The 21,266-nt window shown below is 40.1% G+C and overlaps 1 protein-coding gene across 1 annotated transcript in view; it reads right to left on the reverse strand.

Moving 5' to 3' along the window:
• Positions 1-5,064: 5,064 nt before the first annotated feature.
• Positions 5,065-21,266, reverse strand: part of kita (KIT proto-oncogene, receptor tyrosine kinase a) — an 80,741-nt gene continuing 64,539 nt past the window's right edge. The window contains exons 17-18 of the mRNA XM_048599253.1: positions 15,498-15,603; positions 5,065-9,356 (exon numbers count right to left, since the gene is read on the reverse strand). Coding sequence (XP_048455210.1) covers positions 9,198-9,356; positions 15,498-15,603 — 265 coding nt within the window. The 3' untranslated portion in view covers positions 5,065-9,197. The remainder of the gene's footprint in view (positions 9,357-15,497; positions 15,604-21,266) is intronic.

Raw genomic sequence — 21,266 nt, forward strand, 5'->3', positions numbered from 1 at the left:
AGTAGGAAATGCCTTTTTTTACACTGCAGAGAAGCTCTGAGAAATGTCAAAATTTTAATGTTTTGTTTGTGTTTTTTCTCCTTGCAAAGACTATACAGAAATGATTTAGAACCTTTGTATGTACTTAATATGATTTTTTTATGAATAAAGTGTACCTTTGAAGTAAAACAAAGAGCATGTGGAAGATGCACTGTTTGGACTGATCTCAGGGCAAACTCCTAAACAGTCGAGTGTGTGTTAAAGGATTACATTGGTCTGCTGCAAGTAGCAGAACATTGCTTTAAAATAAAGTCTCCTACCAGTCACAAAGTTGTTAGCAAGTACTACAGCATCCAGAAAAGGAAATAGAAAACTCATAGCTTCCCAAGAAACATTGACATTAATTTTAACTAGCTTGCCTTTACCAAACGTTCTGTTTCCATGTTCTATGACTCTGTGACTCTTTAACATGTCTCACTATGGCAAAAAGAACCCTATCTCCACCTTAATTTTAATGAGAGACAGTTAAATAGATATGGGAGAGGGAAAAGAGTTGGCACTAAATCCTATTAAGTCAGAAGCTAAGTAGAAAGATTATGTGAGATTATAAACATGATAATGGCCTTTAAGACAACTAGTGAGAAAAGCTCAGGTGATGATGTAGTCTACATCACATGACTTCCGAGGACCTGATGGTCTCAATGTCAGCCAATCACATTGTCAGAACATGGCAGAAGACTGTTGGAGTCCAGTCTGATTAGATCACTGTATAGTTTAAGGATGCTCTTTTGTGACTTTGCCAATCTAATTCAGTATTCAATGGAGCTCTAATGAAGAGTCGTCTAGACTTGAAACATTAGCTTGCTGTCTCTCCACAGAAGATGCCTGACCTGCTGTGGTTTCCAGCACTTTTTGTTTGCAGTATTTTATGGGTTTTTTTTTTATTTCTGCTGTGCATTGGTTGAATATTTTGTGCTGAATCTTGCATTCCTTTATCTAAGTGTCAACTTGGGAGATTCATAAAGGGCTTCTCACTATTCCAAATGGGTTTTCTCACACTGTTGCCCCAGTCTCACCTTATTAACTACCTACCATGTCAATATGATGCCCTGTTGTAAGATGCTAGCTAGACTCTACCACTTATCACCACTGCCAGGATATTCTAGAAAGCACCAGTCTCCCTGATGCTGGTGCCATTTTTAAAAGGCCATTGTAAGCGTCAGTCTGGAGCTGCCCTGACATGAAATTAGTGGCTGCTTTACAGCTCGGGGACCCAGAGGTCCTGGTGAATAGAGCTAGGACATCGTCTTGCCCAAGGACCAACAGTAGATGCCAGGCTCTGCCAACATAAGTCCGTCCGGAAATGGTCAGCCAGGCCATTGCAGTCTTATCTGTCTGGAGCAATGTCCAAGAATGAAGAAAGAAGGTTGTGCCACCTTTTCCAATCTGCCAGAATCAGGTCCACCATCTTCTCTCCTATACTTCACACTCACTCCATCTCTGCTACTACATCCATCTCCCACCAAGGCTCATGCTCTAACACATTCACTTTTACATGCAACATCTTCCCTCCTAACTCTGCATGTCCTCTGCACTGACTCACCACATTTTCCCCTTTAGTGCCAGCACTAACAGCTGTGCCACACTTTCAACCCACTCAATCTAAACCTTTCTTTCATCCTACATTAGGGCAGAAAGAGCCAAGGCAGATGGTGACTTCCCAACATTGGGCTTCTCACCCTCCACAAGGAGATGATCCTGACCATATCAAGCAGCCAGCTGACTGTGCCAATGTCTCTGGGCAGATATCAGAGGCTGCCCTTGACTCACTGTGCTAGGACTCACTGACTGAAGGCTGTCTCCCCCCGCTTGAATGAAGACTGCTGATAACCACGCTTCCTGGCTTTGTGTCTGCACTAAGTGGCAGGCTGGACTAAGGTAATGTGAGCATAGCCGCTCTGACTGAGGGTGAGGGAGGTGGATAGTGGGAACAGCGGGGAGAAGGCACAAACGCATGGCACGGCATGGCAGGGATGCTATGAACGTCCAGGTAGGCTCAAGGTGAGTGAGCAGAAAAAGAACAAATGAGCAGCCATGAGATGCAGCTTGGTCCAATCCATGAAGCTTGTTACATATTCATGTGCACAACATGTCCTTATAGCAGCCTCTCAGTGCCGGGTGTCAGTGTGTCCCAAAATGCATCTTTAAAGCGCAGAAGTATTCTGTAAGTGGATCAGAAAGATGTCTGAGAGGCTGCCAGGTGACATATGACAGTGTCCATGGATGGTGGGAATGTGCAGCTGGTGCCCCGGAGCATACTCTGAGATGGTATTGTTGGGTGCCCAATGTGGTGTTCTGGAGGAGCAAGCGGTTAACTAAAGTTGTCAGGTATCCACTCAAACTTTCACATCAGGAATTGTCAATGTCTAGGTTCCTCATGGCTGCTGGTTGAAGAGGAAACTGCCCATTGTAAGTCGCAACTCGCAGTTAATGAGACCAGCAACAAGTAATAATCTCCACTAATAGGCATCTCACACTCCCCAGTGAGAATCCCACCTCAGCACCCGGAACTCTGTTTGAAAATGCAACGGATTGCTCCTGATATTCGGAAAAAAGCCTTGCCCGACTTCTCACGTGGGGCCTCCCAGAATTCTCACTGTCATTCACATTGTTCACGGCCCTGTAAGATTCTGCACACTGAGTATTAAAGCTCTAAGGATGCCTGAGTCTATTTCCACAGCTTGGAAAGTATTAATTTCTGTCACCAAATCAATTTTCCAAGCTTTCAGTCACATTATTTGAAACTTTCAATGGTAACAAAGAACAACAAAGTCAAGTTTTGACTTGTACTATTGAGTGTGGTAGAAATTAGAGTTAGCTTCAAAGAGTTGGCCACAGTTCAGGTTGTGCTGACCCATAGATCTGAATTGAGACTGTTTCATTCTTCTCAAAGTGAAAGCTTTTACTTGAAAGCACAACATGAATCAGCTCAATTCCTGCATGCATGCTACTTCTGATTGTTCAAAGTTGAGCTGCACGCTAGAAAAGAAGGAATATGAAGTAAATCAAGTTCTGGAAAATGCGATCAGTAGGGTAGAATATAAAGCTGGGTAAAAGGGTTCGCTATAAGGAGAATGCTGATTTGGACAGTGAGTGGGTAAATGCGTGGCAGATGAAGTATAATATAGATAAATGTGAGGCTATTCATTTTGGTAACAAAAATTGGATCTAAATCATTATCTGAATGATGACAGGTTGGTAAAGGGGAAGGTGCAATGAGACCTGTGCATATCCTTGTACTCCAGGTGCTGAAAGTAAACACGTGGGTGCAACAGGCAGTGAAGAAAGCAAATGTTACATTGGTCTTCATTGTGAAAGGGTTTAAGTACAGGAGCAGGGACATCTTACTCCAATTCTACAGGAAATTGGTGAGACCACATCTGGAGTACTGTGTGTAGTTTTGGTGTCTTTATCTGAGCAAGGATTTTCTAGGCACGGACGGAGTGCAATGAAGATTTGCCAGACTGATTCCTGAGATGGTAAGACTGATGTATGAAGAGAGATTGGATCAGCTACAACTACATTCACTACAGTTTACAAGAATGGGAGAGGAGGGATCTCATAGAAGCCTATAAAATTCCAGCAGGATGAGACAGAGTAAACACAGGAAGATATCCCTGATGACTGGGGAATCCATAACCATTTAACGATACAGAATAGGCAATTTAGGACTGAGATGAGGAGAAGTTTCTTCACCCAAAGAGTAGAGAGTCTGGAATGCTCAGAAAACAATTGAGGCCAAAACATTGAAAGATTTCAAGAGAAGTTAGAGATAGATCATAGGGATAAGTTGATCAAAGGGTATAGGGAAGATGTGGCATCAGGGTACTGAGTAGGATAGTCAGCCATGACTGTGATGAGTAACATTCAGGGCTTTCTTTTCAATTATGAGCATTACTGTAAGGTTGACATATATAGCTCATTACTAGAATTCCTTTATAGTAATGGGTAATGTTTCTCAATGCAGCAGTCTGTGTCCAGGATGAATTCGTGCAGTCTGTGATACTGGCGCCTGAGGAAATCCAAGAACAGAAGATTGACTTCAGTGGGAAACAAGGCAAGGTGAAAGTCAGGCTGTCATTCACTATCATCTGTTTTCTCCCCAAGCAATAGAAATTAAAATTGCATAAATGATACCCGGCCTATCTGATGTCAACTAGATAGGGTGAAAGGAATCAAATGTCAAGAGTCAAAGGGGTTGATGCCAATTAGAGTTCTTTCAGGCTTCTTCAGCCCCTGCTAAATCATTACAGCTGCTCACATTAAGTTTGTTTGTGATTTTGAAAGAAAATTGGCATCCAAACTCACATGCACTGGAAGGCAGAGGATCTTTGGTGGGAAGTTATTTATGTTTCATACAACTACATGCAGAACTTGGGTGGTGTCCTCAGACTAGCTATTTGAAGTAGGTGAAGGAGTGATAAAACATTCCTGCCACACTTTGGATAGTCTTGTTAAATACAAGAAAAAAAAGCACTGCTAAATAGCACAGGCTCTATCATCTTAGCAGTAGTTTGTGACATGACAGGTTCCTAGTCTGACATTATATTGTCAAAGGAAATTTGCATGTAAGGCCGTGTCTATAGTACTAACAAATTGGAATCCCTGTTTTTGATCCTGTATGTGACCAGTAACATGTTCCACAGCAAGCTTGATATAATCACGCAAATGGAACGCATATCAGCTCCTTGACTAAGGAATGATGTCTGGAACAAGGACTGTTTAAAACTATTTCTAACAGGATATATTTAATGGTGCCTGTGAACTAGTTCAAGGTCATGTGAAGTCACAGAAATCAGTTCCATATAAAAATACACAGCTGCAAAAGAACCAATGGTGGATTCATAAACCATCTGTTTATTTCTCTGAGACTGCACATCCTGATGGATTTTGTCAAGGTTCCAGCAATTTGTCCTGATATGGGGTTCAACACCTGAGTTTTGTAAAACTAGGTACTGAGACACTACAAATTTGTGACACTTAAGTCGAGCAAAAGCTGCAAGTTTAATGAACACAACACAATTCTTTCACAATGACTGCATCCTTTATTTAAACATTTCTGCAAAAACAATATTCCAAATTCTGTCATGAATAACCATGCAGTAGCTGTGTAGATATTAAAAGTGCAATATACAAAGGTCAATTAATCCATCAGAAGCAAACCTTTCTTTGCCATTGAATCAGCCACACTTTTATTGCTGTTGCTAGTATCTAACATTAACCAGGCACCAGGTCTGATCAGTGGCCAGAATTAATTATTGGTAATAACTGGGAGCAAATTTCCCCATCTGATCACCCATCACAGAGCAGCCGTGAATTTATCCTTTGTGATGATTACTCATCAACCATTACTCCTCTGATTAACTCCTCTGCGGTATTGGACCGGAGAGGCTATCCTAAAAGAGTATATAGGTGGGCAAAACTACGAATTGACTGCACAGATATCCAGGGTTACAGAGCTGAGCAGTGGAGATTCTGATAAGTTAACTGCACGTTTTCCCCAGCACCATTCTATAATAGACTGTGTACAACTAGAACGTGGCTCTCAACAGATCAGTACCTGTGCCAATCTAAAAATAAAAGCAAAGATAAATCCCATTGCTGACAACAACTGATCAGCCAGCTCCTGGCAGACATTTTATTTTTTGATTTACTCAGTTAATTTGCAGGTTGGTTGAAGAAAATTAATTCTTAATAACATGCACTTTTCAGACAGAATTCTCAATGGAAAATCTATTACATTGTCCTGGTAAAAATGCTCATGTAAATATCTAAACACTGAAGCTGTCATATTGGACTAATTGTAATATAATCAGGTCACAGAAGGGAAAATACAATGAAACTCATCATGGATCAGCGGCATCAGTGCAAAATAGAAAGATGATTCATTATTGCCTGCTTTGCACTAGTGCCCAAGATATATTTCATTATATTGTAGTAAACATCAGTTATTTTTGATAGCTTCTCTCATACTTTTCAGTTCTTCCTCAAAGAATCCATCTGAAAACTTTGGTTTGAGGGATGTTACCACATAAATCTATTGGATCTTCAACAGTCATTTTTTGTCCATTATTTAGCAAAGAATTTAAACATCATTGTCAGGAAAAAAAGCCCATATGTTTATACAAATGTGTTAGTGTAAACAAGACTGCCCTGTGCAAACACTGATTCTGAAATTTATTAACACACTCCTATTTGAATTCTATTCAGCAATAGTTTACCTGACATATTTTCTAAGCTACAAATCTGGTCATTTAATCAGCCATTATCTAAATTAATTATCACCACATACTCAAACGTTGAAAAACAAGTAGGAAATTATAAAATGGACCCTAAGGGAGAAAGATCATAAGTGCAGAATCATACAAGATACTTAATTTTCATAAACAGTATGATAGAATGAACAGCACAACATCACTGCAGTGTGCTTGATTCTACATGATATTCTCTTACGGTACCACTGACTTCCTGCAACACTCTGGAATGACACATCTGTCCTAGAATTTCCCTTACAAAAAGCTATCACTGCCAGTTCTAGAAAACTATGTGACCTGAAAACTCTTAAATCTTGCAACGGTCCCCATTTATGAAAGATTTAAAGAGAAATAAAATGAGATTACTCACATGTAATTTATTTTTCTGGTAACTTATGCAACAAAAATGTAGAATAAACTACAAATAAAAGCAAAATACAGCAGATGTTGGAGATCTGAATGAAAGCAGAAAGTGCTGGAGAGACTCCACAGGTCTGTGGAGAGAGAAACAAAGTTAATCTTGTAAGACAAATATGATTCTTCTTCAGAACCAGACGATCACAGCAGCAACCTACTCTTTAGTTACACCAGATAGCTTTCTATAACTTACTGGCTCCACAGAAATTGCCTCAATAGGTTAATAATGGGGTTACCTCAGGCCTCATCATTGATGCACAGAGACTGAAACATCCAAATTGCTAGGTCAATCTTTGTTACAGTGATATTTATAAATCAATGATCCACATTTAAAAGCAACATTTTTCTAAACCTTTGTCATGAGGGCTTGCATCTTAAAAGTCAGTATGAATCACTTTTACTTGACTCGTCCAATAAATAGTAAACATATGCATAAATCATACATATGTTCTACAATCATATTGATAACTTGACAATTCACACTTAGATTATGCCTTAAGAGTATAAGATGTATCTTATGAATTTACGTTCCACGTTTGGAGTTCTGTCTTTTTGGATCTCATATTGTTACATTGGACAAGGAAGTGAATGAACCTTGTAGACTGTTCCACTCATTCATTTCCAAAGCAATAATAAAAACTGACTTTGGAATAAAATTACAATTAATCAATAACCTTAAAATGAGATAATTTATCCAAAATAGTCAAAGTCAGAAATGTATCATGCATATGTCAGATATGAGTTCAATGACCTGTAATGTGGTTACAGTTCTGTGGAGTAACCTACATTATTGGGCAAACAAAATACACTGTTTACTAAGTTAGTAATGCCTTAAAGCAAATGCAATCAGTACAATGGCATTGCTGTGTTTAGAAATAGTTTTCCACTGCATGCATTTATTGCGATTATTCTTCCCTTAAGCTATTAAAGCCTTACCAGTTCAAATGGTTGCAGTGTTTGTGCAGTCAAAGTTTAGTAAAATTAAATTGCCAGATGGATTTTGAAGCTAACTTCCTTAAACTATAACAACTTAATTGAAGACAATTAGCCTTTGTCATTGTACATATGAAAAAAAGAACAAAAAGGTGCTTTAAATTTCAACTTCCGTAAGCGTGCAAATACCTTCAGTAGATATCAGCAAGCATGTATTATGCAATTTCGTCTGATAATGGTGTGAGACAACATCTTTGTTAACTTGTCCTCTTGACAGGATTTGTACCATTGTTTACTCTCACCCCTTGTCAACATGGACAAGGTATGCCAGTAGACAACATTGATATGTAGCTACACATTTGGAAGAGGAATTTCTCATTTATTTCACAACATAGTGCACAGTTTTATCAAAACTAATATTTTAGAAGGCAAAATATTTCAATCTCAAATTGCAAAGCACTTAGTTGCTATTGTAATTTCATTCTCTGTGATTGTCTTCAGCTGTTGAGCAATATGGTAGCAAGATTGTCGTGTCTTATTAATGATAAAAGTGTTTATTTCCCCTTTCTTATGCAGACTGATAAAAAAACCTTAAGTGTTGCTCAGTAAATCTGTAACTTTGCGTCTGTAGAGATTTGTGTATGAGTTTGGTGCTCATCAAGGCAAGAGGTGAAGTAAGTTGGAGAATATCTGACATTCTGAGTTTAGTCGTTGCTCAGTTTATTTGTCAATCCTCTGAATTATTGTATTTATGCAAGATTTCCAATTCGGTATTAGGGTCACTCATTGCAGTACTGGAGCCAGAAAATTTAGCTAAAATAGAATTAAATATACATCCATAATCAACTTGCAGAATGTTGAACTCTCTGTCTTGCTTTTTACACATGGTTATGTAATTGTAATAATGTCAATGAACATTGACAGCGAAGATCATATTGATAACATATTAGTGCACTCTGTTCTCAGCCTCATGGTTAGACTGAGTAGTGAACCAAGGCATTTAATTGGTCTGGAATCAAATCAGTAATAGAACATGTCAGAACATTAAAAAATGGCAAACATTAGAAAATAAAAGGTAGACATTTAAAAGAGGCTGTTGCTGCCTTTCCATTGCTGGTACATATCCATCCATCTTAAAGAGCTAGAGGGCTGCCTAGCACTTCCTATAAATTCAGTATCTTCATTTACTATTTACCAGATAAATTAGCTACATCAAGAGAATCTTGCTTTTAACCAAATATTCATTGCAGCAAAATAAATGATCAATACAATTGTATATAGTTCAAAAATAAAGTTTTGAAATAGCCTTTTCTACAAAATTAGAAGCATTACATATGAGAAACCACTCTCAAAGAGTCTTACAACAGTTGCAACTTATTACTCTGGTGTGTGTTATCCCAGAGAATATAACTTAGCCACACAGGACTACAGCACAGCAGTTTCCAAGTAAATTCATGATTCCAACATATATAAATGCTATTAAAATTTACATTCAGTCATTTGTCTGCATATTCGCTTCAGCAGGATGTAAGTATTTTGGATTTTGATTCAAAATCAATTTTGCATGTGTTTGTTTTCATCTTCAAGGAACACATCGTCATTCATTAGCAATGGTTGGTCAGAAGCGTTGCTGCTGCCGGCTGAATTAAGACGCGAGGAGTGACTGGGAAATTTCAGCCTGGTGGTAAAATTTGACTCCAAGTTGGAATATTTCTGTAAATTCAAGGAGAGAAATGGATCATCAGTCAATGCCATGTATTTTTATATCTGCTGTATATGACTTTACTTTTCCTTCGGGAAATAAAATGCTGATTACCCTGTTGCATTCTGCTTTTAGAACCCTGGCTGCAGTTTTGGCTGATTTTGAAAATGCTAATGAAACACTAAATTGTTTTACGGGGATATGTCAAGACTATTTAACTCGAGCCAGTCTGTTCATGCACGTGTGTGTGCTTCTGTGTGTCTGTCTATCTGTAAAGACATGTATGTCTTTAAACACTTGCTGTGAGAGCTCTAGGCTATTGCGTCAGTTCCAAACCTGAGAGAACGTGTGGGTAAAAGAGGCAGACTGGTTATTAATGATTGCTCTGACCTACAGTGATCTACAGCTTTCAAATCTACAAGAAAACAACGGGAGAGAGCCACAGAACTGAATCAAAGTTATCTAGCTTTCCGTATTCATAAAACTTACCCAACATAAAACTGCAGTGATCAAACCTCTGCTCATCAATATAGGTTGCCACTGAGATGAGAACTATCAATTTGGTTCACAAATTGCATTTTCACCAGAAACAGGAACAGTTAAATTCAGAGAAAGGTTATTGCAATTGTGCACCAAGAAAATGCACTTCAATCCAGGAGCGTTCCTTGGCACAACAGTCTGACTTTTGGTTTTTCATGCCAGCAATATTGCAGTCTGTCTGAGAAATGTCATTAATTTTGTGCTAGTGCCAGATTATTGGCACTTTTACAAAATAGATTTGTGCCAACTGTATTGACTTGGAAGAATAACAAGAATAATGAAATTAGATTTGCATCACCTAGCCAGTGATCTGGTAGGATTCTGGTTCCAGTGCTGACACAACAATGTTCTAAATCACTGTACCAGTTTCCATTACATACTGTAGAATACAATGAAAGCTTGTCAACTGCTTTAGTCACAACGTAAATGAATTTGAAAGGAATAAGATCAAAAATGGAATGATGCTTAGATAATACATTATTGTCTATTGCAAAGCCTAGGTATAGCCATAATATTAATGAGTGGTACTTGTACATTTAATGGTTGCAGTGGGCAATGGTACATTATGAAAATGTGCCTATTGTGCAGGATTTTATTTAAAGATGAAGGCTTACAGAAAAAGAACTGATCCTGCTGGAGCTGGTGGATGTGCAGTACCAGGGGTTTTGAAGGTCACCACTAACTGAATTTCTTCCGAGGACACCACCAAGATATCTTGAGGGTCCTGCAGATGGCTGTACATAAATACATAAGGCAAGTGATGCATGAATCATTTATCAGGGCTGAGAGTTGTTGCCTTTTCTTGTAACTTGCCAGAATGACTAGGCAGGCAAATTGACATTTTTGGCTGATTCAGATGCTATTGATTCATAGACATGCCAATCCACAACATGAAGCTGGCATGGCTGCAACAAGAGGTTCATGGAAGTCTGCATAGGATTCCCTGTGTGCTTTCTCCATGCAGTCCAACATGCTCGATCTATACATTCCAGAAAACAAACTAATGGTCTGGCTCATAGCAATCAACCATTTAAACTCAGCTCATGACAGAACCCCAGTAATGAGATGCAGGAGCATTACAGTGGGCACAACATGACCAACAGGTGTGCCATAGAACAAACCATAAGAACGCTAAAGATGTGTGTTAGGCGTTAGATAAATCTGGGGCACCCTTCAGCACTTGTCATCGAATGTCTTCAGAATGATAATGATGTGCTGAGAGCTGCACAACATTGCACTGCAGAGAGGACTGTAGCTGCTGGAGGAGGGTAAGACTCATCACTCATGTTCTGATGCAGGAAAGCCAGAGGAGGAGGACAAAGATGAAGATAGGGCCCACAATACCAGAACAGCATTTCACATGGATGTCTGGATGCCAGGATGCTTTAATATCTGACAAGGTGATCTCAAGTAAAATACAAGAAATGAAATCCTACAGTTTGTTCCTTGAGAAGCAAAACAAAGACTCTCAACCACTGATCCACTGTTTGCATATCCAACACTTTCTGCACCATTTATTGACATTCATCATCAAATCAGTGAACTGACTCTTGGGATATTGGCAAGGAAATGGAAGCAACACTAGCCAATAAATTTGATGTAGTATTATGAGAAAAGGAAATTTCTGGACTTAAGCTTCCTATTGCTGCTATATGATGCATCCCATGTGATTTCAGCAGTGATAGAGGTAGGCTACACTGATTCCTGCCTTCGCTATTGAAGTGCTTTTGGCCTAGGCTCTCTGGCTTTAATAGCCCCTGACAGCTCTACTAGAGATAGTAGCACCTGCACTTATGGAATGTGGGGAGCAGTCTCAACTTTCAGCCAAAGAATTCCACATTGGCTAAGGGGGACAGTGGCTGAGAAGTTTGGGTATTTTGAGTGGAATTCCCTCTTCAATGTCCCTTTTCACCATCATCCTTCTCATGGGTCAGTGCTATTTTAGTCCTATCACTCCATTCAGGCCAGCCAGGGGAAATCAATGATATTTTGTAACTTGTCCTGTTAAGGATACCCCCCATTGTGTTGTGTGGTACTAACACCATGCTGAACAGAAAAGATTTCAAATAGATCTAGCAACCCAAAACTGGACATCAAAGAGTTGCTGTGAGCCTTCAATTGTAGAATTGTATTCTATAACAATCTGTAACCTTATGGCACTATATATCCCCCACTCGACCGTTACCATCACAAACAAAAACAGAAATTGCTGGAAAATCTCAGCACGTCTGGCACCATTGGACCTGAAATATCGACTCTAATTTCTCTCCACAGATGCTGCCAGACCTGCTGAGATTTCCTAACAATCTCATTTTTGTTTCGGATTTCCAGCATCGCAGTTTTTTTAGTATTTTTTATCTACCATTACCATCAGGCCAGGGAGCCAACCTTGGTTCAGTGAAGAGTGCAGGAGGGCATGCCAGAAACAGCACCAGCATAACTAAAAATGAGATTTCAACTATAACATGAATGAGCTACAACATAGAATTACTTGCATACCGTACAGCATAAGCAGGATGCAATAGCAGGGCTAAACTATCACACAAATAGTGGATCGAATCTAATCTCTGGCATATCTAGTCATGGATGATGAAACAACCAACAGGAGGAGGCTCATCATCTTTAATCATGGGGGAGCCCAGCGGTGCAAAAAAGGCTGAAGAATTTGCATCCATTTTCAGCCAGAAGTGTTGAGTGGTATGAACCAGGATGAAATTACAGATTAGCGATAAAATAGCAGGATTAGAGGCACTATATCTAAATTCACGCAACATTCACAACAAGGTAGGGTGATTTTTGGTATTCATAGAAGTAAAGGAGTTTGATTTAATTGCCATTTTGGTAGCATGGTTGCAGGGTGACCAGGACTGGGAACTGAATATTAAAGAATATTCTACAAGCAAGAAATACAGGCAAATAGGAAAGATTGCTGGGAAAGTGCTTACAAAAAGGGGCGGTATCAGTGTATTAGTGAGAGAGAAATTTTGATTGGAATTGCAGAATGTAGCATCTGTTTATGTGTAGCTAAGAAACAGCAAGGGACAGAAATCATTGGTTGAAGTGGTTTATCGGTCACCAAACAGTAGTAGTAATGTGGGGCATGGTAAAATCAAGGTATTTGAAGTGCATACTGCAAGGGGAATGCACTAATCACGGGTGACTTCAATCTACTTATAGAGTAAGTAAATCTAATGAACATCAAAACTATGGAGGTAAAGTTCCTGGAATATGTTCAAGATGGTTTCCATTGTATATGATAGAGGTATAGTTCAATCACAAACTAGGCTGTTAAGTCTAAACAAGAGCAATTATAAAGGTAGCTGAAGGAAACTGAATGTATTCACTTGAAAAAATACGTTAAAAGGTTTGACGGTGAATAAGCAATGGCTAGCGTTTATAGAATTAATGCTTGGTTTTAAAAGCATATGATCTTTTAAGGCAAAAATACCCAACAGGAAATACAAGAAAGTCATGACTAACAAGGGAAGTTAAATATAATATTAGATCAAAGGAGGAACCTTATGAGGTTGCAAAAGAAAGGTTGTAAACCTAAGTGCTGCAAAAAGTTTAGAATTAGGAACAGAACCATGAAATAGATAAAGAAAGAGAATAGAATATAAATGTAAACTGGAAGCAAAAGAAGTAAGCAAGAAACATAAAAGAGGCTTGTAAAAAATTCTGTAGGTATATCAAAAGGAAACGATTAGCAAAAATATCTATAAGCCCATTACAGGCAGAGACAAGAGAATTTCTAATAGAAAACAGGGAAGTGGCAGAGCACTTAAATAAGTATTCACGTGGGTATTCACACAGGAAGATGTAAGACATCTCCCTGAAATAATTGAGATCCAATGGTCTGCTGAGAGTGAGAAACTGAAAGTATTATAAAAAGTAATACTGGATAAATTAATGACACTGAAAGATGACAAATCCCTAGGATCCAATGATATTTACATTCAAATGTTGAAAAAGGTGACTATATTTCTTTATTCATTAATGGGATGAGGGTGTCGCTGGCTAGGCAGCATTTATTGCCCATCCCTAATTGCCCAGAGGGCAGTTAAGAGTCAACTACATTGCTGTAGGTCTGGAGTCGCATGTAGGCCAGATCAGGTAAGGATGGCAGTTTCCTTCCCTAAAGGACATTAGTGAACCAGATGGGTTTTTCAAACAATCAACAATGAATTCACATGTTTGACAAACCTGTTAGCATCTTTTGAGCATGTTACTAGTAGTATCTACTGGCAGAACCAGTGGATGTGGTTGGATTTTCTGAAGGTTGTTGATAAAGTCTTACAAGAGATTAATAAACAAAAGTAAAGTGCAGGGGATTGGGGATAATGTAGGAGCAGGGATAAAGGACAGGTTAAAAGGCAGAAAACAGAGTATAAATAAATGGGTAATAGTCTGTGTACTGCAAGGATCAAGGCTTAGGCCCCAGCTATTCACAATTTGGATCATTGACTTAGATGTGGGAACCAAATGTAATATTTCCAAGTTTGCTGAAGACACAGCTATAAAAATATGCTACTACAGTTGTTCCAGCACCCATAATTCCAATATATCATAGGGTTGTCACTGAGCTATGTGCAGCATTCATCATTGAAACATCCAATTTCTATTTGCACGTTGTCTACTTCAACAAAGCTGAGATCACACCATTTGTGCAGCTTAGAGACATGAACTCCCAGCACTGGATTTTTTTGGGCCTTTTTGTCAGGAGCTTAGGGTAGAAGGGCTGGCAAAATGCCACAGGATGATATTGGTACAGTGCCTGATGTCTTGCTGCCTCTGTGCCATGTTGCCAGTGGCAAGAAGATCAAGTCCACCAGGTGGCAAATCGGGCTACTTAGGTGGCAAATTCAGAGTCACTTCAGATCAATCTTAAATGGAGCTGCAGACCCTGCAGCAGCTCCTTGAATGCCCACTGCGTGCAATATGCCGCCCTCGGTTCTGCTGGTTATTGGAGTGGGATCTTACAGCTGTATTTGGCCACAGCAGCTGACCATCTGCTATCTCAACAAAATTCAGTTCTAAAAGTCAAAATGAGTTGCTTCAATTCAGTTTCGAGATTGCAGATTCTGACCCACTAAGTTAACTTTTGGAATTCACTGACATAATGCCACTAAAAACCTCCCAGCAACTTCCTTGACACAGGAGCCACCTTCAAGTTAACACTGGGGTCTCTGTCTCAAGTAAGCTTGCTATATATTACTTATCCATAAGCTCAAGATTTTCCTTAAGTCTGATATTTATATGACTGCTGTGCTTAAATCAGTAGCTATAGGCTAAAAGCAAGATAGGTTTAAGAATCTGGGAGTAGAAAATCAAGTTATTTTCATAACCTTTGAGAATTAGAATCTTTCAATTATCTCAGGCTATTAGTTGACAATGAATTTTCACCAATTTTTGTTCTGGTTGATATTTTTGGTTGTGTTTCCCCTGTTAGAAATTGTAACTTTAATTTACTACTGATGGCAAACAGGTTGTGGCTGGATATAACTTATCTTGCAACTACCATATTCAGGAAATAACCAACCACTCTGGGTCATATCTGCCCACACATATTTCAGTAACCACACTGCTGGGGCCACACACGCCCTGTTGCTTACATGTTTCGAGGTCTCTGAAAGCTGGTCTTCAATCATCTCCACAACTTGCTCAAATGTAGGTCTTCTTAATGCATCAGCATCCCAGCAAGCCTTCATGACTTCATACCTTTGGGATCAAAACATTGTTCGATGAATAGCAATGTCACAGGGAAAACAATTATACGAAAGAAGCTGGGTGTAACTCAACATTTTTTCAACAGAACCTAGTGCAAATTGATATTGTAGTGCTTCATTCTTTTAGAGGTTAAATGAGAGAGAAAATAACTGCAACTGAAACAACGTTGAAAAGATGTCAGAGAAGGTCAAAAGGGATCTGGTTTCATCTTAGGATAAAAGTCTTAAGCGTGCTTGTATAAAACCTTTTCTTTCTTTCCCATTGTTCTAATTTCATCAGATTACCATTTGCCAAACGGAAACCTGTCCTAAGAATTTATTGAATTAGATTAAGTCTATAGCAGAGAAATAGTCCATTGTCCCAACAGTCCTGAGGTGGCATGTATGATCTACACAAGGCTTCTCCCATCCTACTTCACCTAATCTTCTCAGCATATCTTTCTTACCTTCTATTTCGTCACATGTTTATCTAGCTGCTCCTTACAAACATCCATCATACTTTGGTCAGTTACTCCTCAGGGTAGAGTGTCCACTATTTTACCGTCCTTTGGATAAAGGCATTTCTCTAGAATTCACCTTTCAATTAATGACTATGGCTTGCATTTAATGCCTTTACTTTTGCTGAAAAAAATGTAAAGCATTTTCCATGCCTGTCCTGCCAAACCTATCACAAAGGTCTCTTTTCCAGAGAAAGTAGTCACATGGAGTATGTATTCTTTTAAATTTAATTCTAATTTAATTTAAGGTAATGGATAATAACTAATTAATAAAGTAAGACAACACCATAAGACCATAAAAAATAGGAATAGGAGTAGGCCATTTGGCTCCATCATTCAATCAGATCCTGGCTGATCCAACATTCCTCACATCCTGCCTTTTTCCCATAACCCTTGATTCTCTGACTGATCAAGAATCTATCTATCTCAGTCTTAAATATACACAAGGGATCTGCTCCCACAGCTCTCTGTGTCAAGAAATTCTCAAAGCTCTCAAACCTCTCAGAGAAGAAACTCCACCTCATCTCAGTCATAAATTGGTGCTCCTTTATTCTGAGACTTTGCCCTTTGATTCTAGACTCTCCCATGAGCAAAAGATCCTCTCAGCTTATACTTGTCAAGCTCCTTAACAAGCTGACATGTTTCAATGAAATCACCTCTCATTCTTCTAAACTCTAATGGGTATGCTATCCAATCCACAGAGTCCCAAAATTACTTTTAAAAACCTGAAGTCATTTCACTAATTTATCATATAAGACAACCAATATTTAGTGCAATATGGGCTTCAGAGCTTTATAAGCAGATAGAATCCACTTCATGCATTTGTGAAGCTGGGAAATTCATGGACAGCCTTTTTTTATTCAGTCATGGGATGTGAGTGTCACTGGCTGGGCCAGCATTCATTGTCCCATCCATAGTCACCCTTGAGAGGATGGTGGTGAGCTGCCTCTTCAACTGCTGCAGTCCATCTTCTGTGGTTAGATCAACAATACTTTAGGCTGTTCCAGGATTTTGACTGAGTGACAGTGAAGGAATGGTGATGTATTTCCAAGTCAGGCTGGTGAGTGGTTTGGAGAGGAACTTGCAGGTGGTGCTGTTCCAATGTATCTGCTGCCCTCGTCCTTCAGATGTATGTGTTTGTGAGTTTGGAAGGTGCTATCTACAGTGCCTTGGTGAATTTCTGCAGTGCATCTTGTAGATGGTACACACTGCTGCTACTGTCGGTGGTGGAGGGAGTGGATGTTGGTGGATGTAGTGCCAATCAAGCAGGTTGTTTTGTCCTGGATAGTGTCAAGCTTCTTGAGTGTTGTTGGAGCTGCACTCATCCAGGCAAGTGGGGAGCATTCCATATTTCGTCAAACCCCTGACTTGTGCCTTGTAGATGATGGGATGGCTTTGGACAGTCAGGAGGTGAGTTACTCACTGCAGTGTTCTTAGCCTCTGACCTGCTCTTGTAGCCATTGTATTTGCATAGTCCAGTTCAGCTTCTGGTCAGTGGCAACTCCCAGGGTTTTAATGGTGGGGGTTTTAATGATATTAATGCTATTGAATGTAAAGGGGCGACTGTTAGATTCTCTCTTCTTGGAGTTGGTCCTTGCCTGCCCTTTGTGTAGAGTGAGTATTACTTGTCACTTGTCACTTGTCAGCCCAAGACTGGATATTTTCAGATCTTGTAGCATTTCGACATGGACTACTTCAGTATCTGAGGAGTCATGAAATAGCGCTGAGCATTGTGCAATCAGCAGCAAATATCCTCACTTCCAACCTTATAATGGAAGGAAGGTCATTGGTGTAGCAGCTAAGGATGGTTGGACCTAGGATATTACACTGAGAACTCTTGCAGAGATATCCTGGAGCTGAGATGACTAACATCCAACAACCACAGCCATCTTCCTATGTGCTAGCTATGACTCCAATCACCAGAAAGTTTGCCCCCAATATTATTGATTCCAGTTTTTCGAGGTATCCTTGATGCCACACGTGGTTGAATACAACCTTGATGCAGTTGTCACTCTCATATGACTCTCAATTCAACTCTTTTGTCCATGTTTGAACCAAGGCTCTATTTGAGATTAGGAGCTGAGTGGCCCGGGCAGAACCCAAATTGGGACATCACTAAACAGATTACTGCTGAGCTGCTTGCTAGCACTACTTATGACACCTTCCATCACTTCACTGATGATTGAGAGTAGCCTAAAGACTGTTGCAAATGCTTCAGCCTTACCTTTTGCACTGAAGTGCCGGGCTCTTCCGTAATTGAGGATAGGGATATTTGTGGTGCCTCTTACTCCAAGCATTTGTTTTATTGACCACCACCATTCACTACTTGATGTGGTAGGAATGCAAATATTAATTTGATCTATTGGTTGTGGAACTGTTTAGCTCTGACTACCACTTACACTGTTAGGCATGTAAGTAGTCCTGTGTTGTAGCTTCACCAGGTCGATATCTTATGTTTAGGTTATTCTCAATGTGAAGGTGGGACTTTGTCTCCACAAGGACTGTGTGGTGGTCGCTCTTACCAACATTGTCACGGACAGATGCATCTGCAGCTGGAAGATTGGTAAGGATGACGTCAGGTGTGTTTTTCCCTCTTGCTAGTTCCCTGACCACCTGCTGCAGACTAAGTCTAGCAACAAAGTCCTTTAGGACGTGACCAGTTCGATCAATAGTGTTACTAATTCTCTCTGAAGAAGTGTCCTGACCTGAAACGTCGAATTTCATGTTCCTCTGATGCTGCATGACCTGCTGTGCTCCTCCAGCTCCACACTGTGTTGACTCTCTCTTGATGGTAGGCATTGACATCCCCCACCCAGAGTACATTTTGCCATCCTCAGTGTTGCTCAACATGGAGGAGTACTGATTCATCAGTCAAGGGAGGATAGTATGTGGTAATCAGTAGGAGGTTTCCTTACTCATGTTTGACCTGTTACTATGAGACTTCATGGGGTGCAATGTTGAGCAACTCCAGGGTAACTCACTCCCAACTGTGTAGCAAATGCCACCACCTCTGCTGGTTCTGTCCTACCGGTGGGACAGGCCATATCCAGGGAAGGTGATGTTGGTGTCTGGGTCATTGTCTGTAAGGTATGATTCTGTGTGTATGACTATGTCAAGCTGTTGCTTGACTAGTCTGTGAGACAGCTCTCTCAGTTTTAGCACTAACCCCCATCACCTTCTCCATGGAATCTAGATTACTTATATAACAACACTTTTATTTGAAAGTGTCTTTGATGTTGTAAAATGACCTAAGAAGAACATTGTGTTCTGAGGAAGGGTCACCGGACCCGAAACGTTAACTCTGTTTTCTCCTCCACAGATGCTGCCAGACCTGCTGAGCTTTTCCAGCAACTTTGTTTTTGTTCCTGATTTACAGCATCCGCAGTTCTTTTGGTTTTTAAGAAGAACATTGCATGGCTAAAGGGCCTGTGCTTGCATTTGTCATTTTCCTTGCCTAGGTCAATGCCAATAGGTTGGTCAAATTTCATATCTTTTTTCAGACTTTGTGGTAATTAATACAACTGAGAGGCTTTCAAGACCATTTTAGGCAGCAGTTAAGATCCAACCACATGGATTTCGGTCTGGAGTCACACATAGGCCAGACCAGGTAAGGATAGCAGTTTCCTTCCCTGAAGGACATTAGTGAACTAAATGAGTTTTTCTGACAATCAAAAATGGTTTCATGATCATCATTATTCTCTTAATTCTAGATTAATTCAAATTAGAACAAAGAACAAAAACAGCACAGGAACAGTTCCTTTGGACCTCCAAGCCTATGTGCCCACATTTTGCCCTTCCATACTAAAACTGTCTTCACTTACAGGATCCGTCCCCCTCTATTCCCTTCCTATTCACATATTTGTCCAGGTGCTTCTTGAATGCTGCTGTTGTGCCTGCTTCCACCACCTCCTCTGGCAATGTGTTTTCCAGGTACTCATCACCGTTTGTGTGAAAAACCTGCCATGCACATCTCTTTTAGACTTGCCCCCTTGCACCTTGAACCTAGTAATTGACCCCACCATCCTGGAAAAAAGCCTCATACTTTCCACAATTGCACCATCTGCCACAGTGGGATTTGAGCACAGGTCCCCAGAACATTATCTGGGCTCCAGAATAATAGCCTAGCAATAAAACCATGAGGACATCAATCCGCCTGTGTCATTAAGGCTAGTATGGAAAGTGCGGCCAGAACCATGTCCATTGCACTGAGGCTGGTTCAGTTGTACTGGATAGCAAAGGAGGGATTGTGAAATGCGATTCAATAGCTAGAGGAACAAACAGGCATTTCTGCAGTCATAAATGTGTGTCAAGGATCATATATTGCTTCTTTAGTGTCAAGATCAAGGACATTACAGAATGACTGCAGAATACCCTGAAGGGAGAAGGTGATGAACAAGCATTTGTGCTCCATATCAGTGCCAGTGACTGAGGTACAAAGCGGGATGAAGTAGTTCAGGCAGATTTTAGGGAACTAGGAAGAAGACTTATAATCAGGACCTTTGAGTTTGTAATCTCCAGATTACTTCCTATGGCAGGCACTAAGTGACCATAGAAATAGATGGATAGAGTAGATAGATAGATGGGATCTTGGGGTGTTTGTTCACAAATCCTTGAAGGTGGTAGGACAGGTTAATACGGTAGATAAGAAGGCATACTGGACACCAGTCTCTACCAGTTGAGGCACAGACTATAAGAGTAAGGAGATTATGTTGGAGCTGTACCAGACTTGAGTTAGGCCAAAGCTGGAGTACTGTGTGCAGTTCTAATCTCTGTGCAATATGTAGGATGTGATTGCACTGGAGGGGGTGCAGAGAAGATTCACAGGATGTTCCCTCTTATAGAGCACTTTAGCAATGAAGAGAGGCTAGATAAGCTCAGGTTGTTTTCTTTGGAGTAGTGAAGGCTGACATGGGGCCTGATGAAGCTGTGTAAGGGACACGGACAGGGTGGTCAGAAAACAGCTGTCCTCCTTAGTGGAAGGGTCAAGGACAACGGGGTATAATTTTGAAGTGAAAGCCAGGAGGTTTAGAAGGGTTTTGAGGAAAAGAAATTTCACCCAGATAGGGACAGGGTCTGGAATGCACTGCTTGGGAGGGTAATAGAGGCTGGCATCCTCACAACATTTAAAAAGTCATAACAGTCAAGGTTATGGGCAGGA

This window comes from Rhincodon typus, chromosome 1 (genome assembly GCF_021869965.1).
Source record: "Rhincodon typus isolate 14 chromosome 1, sRhiTyp1.1, whole genome shotgun sequence".
Classification (NCBI taxonomy): domain Eukaryota; kingdom Metazoa; phylum Chordata; class Chondrichthyes; order Orectolobiformes; family Rhincodontidae; genus Rhincodon; species Rhincodon typus.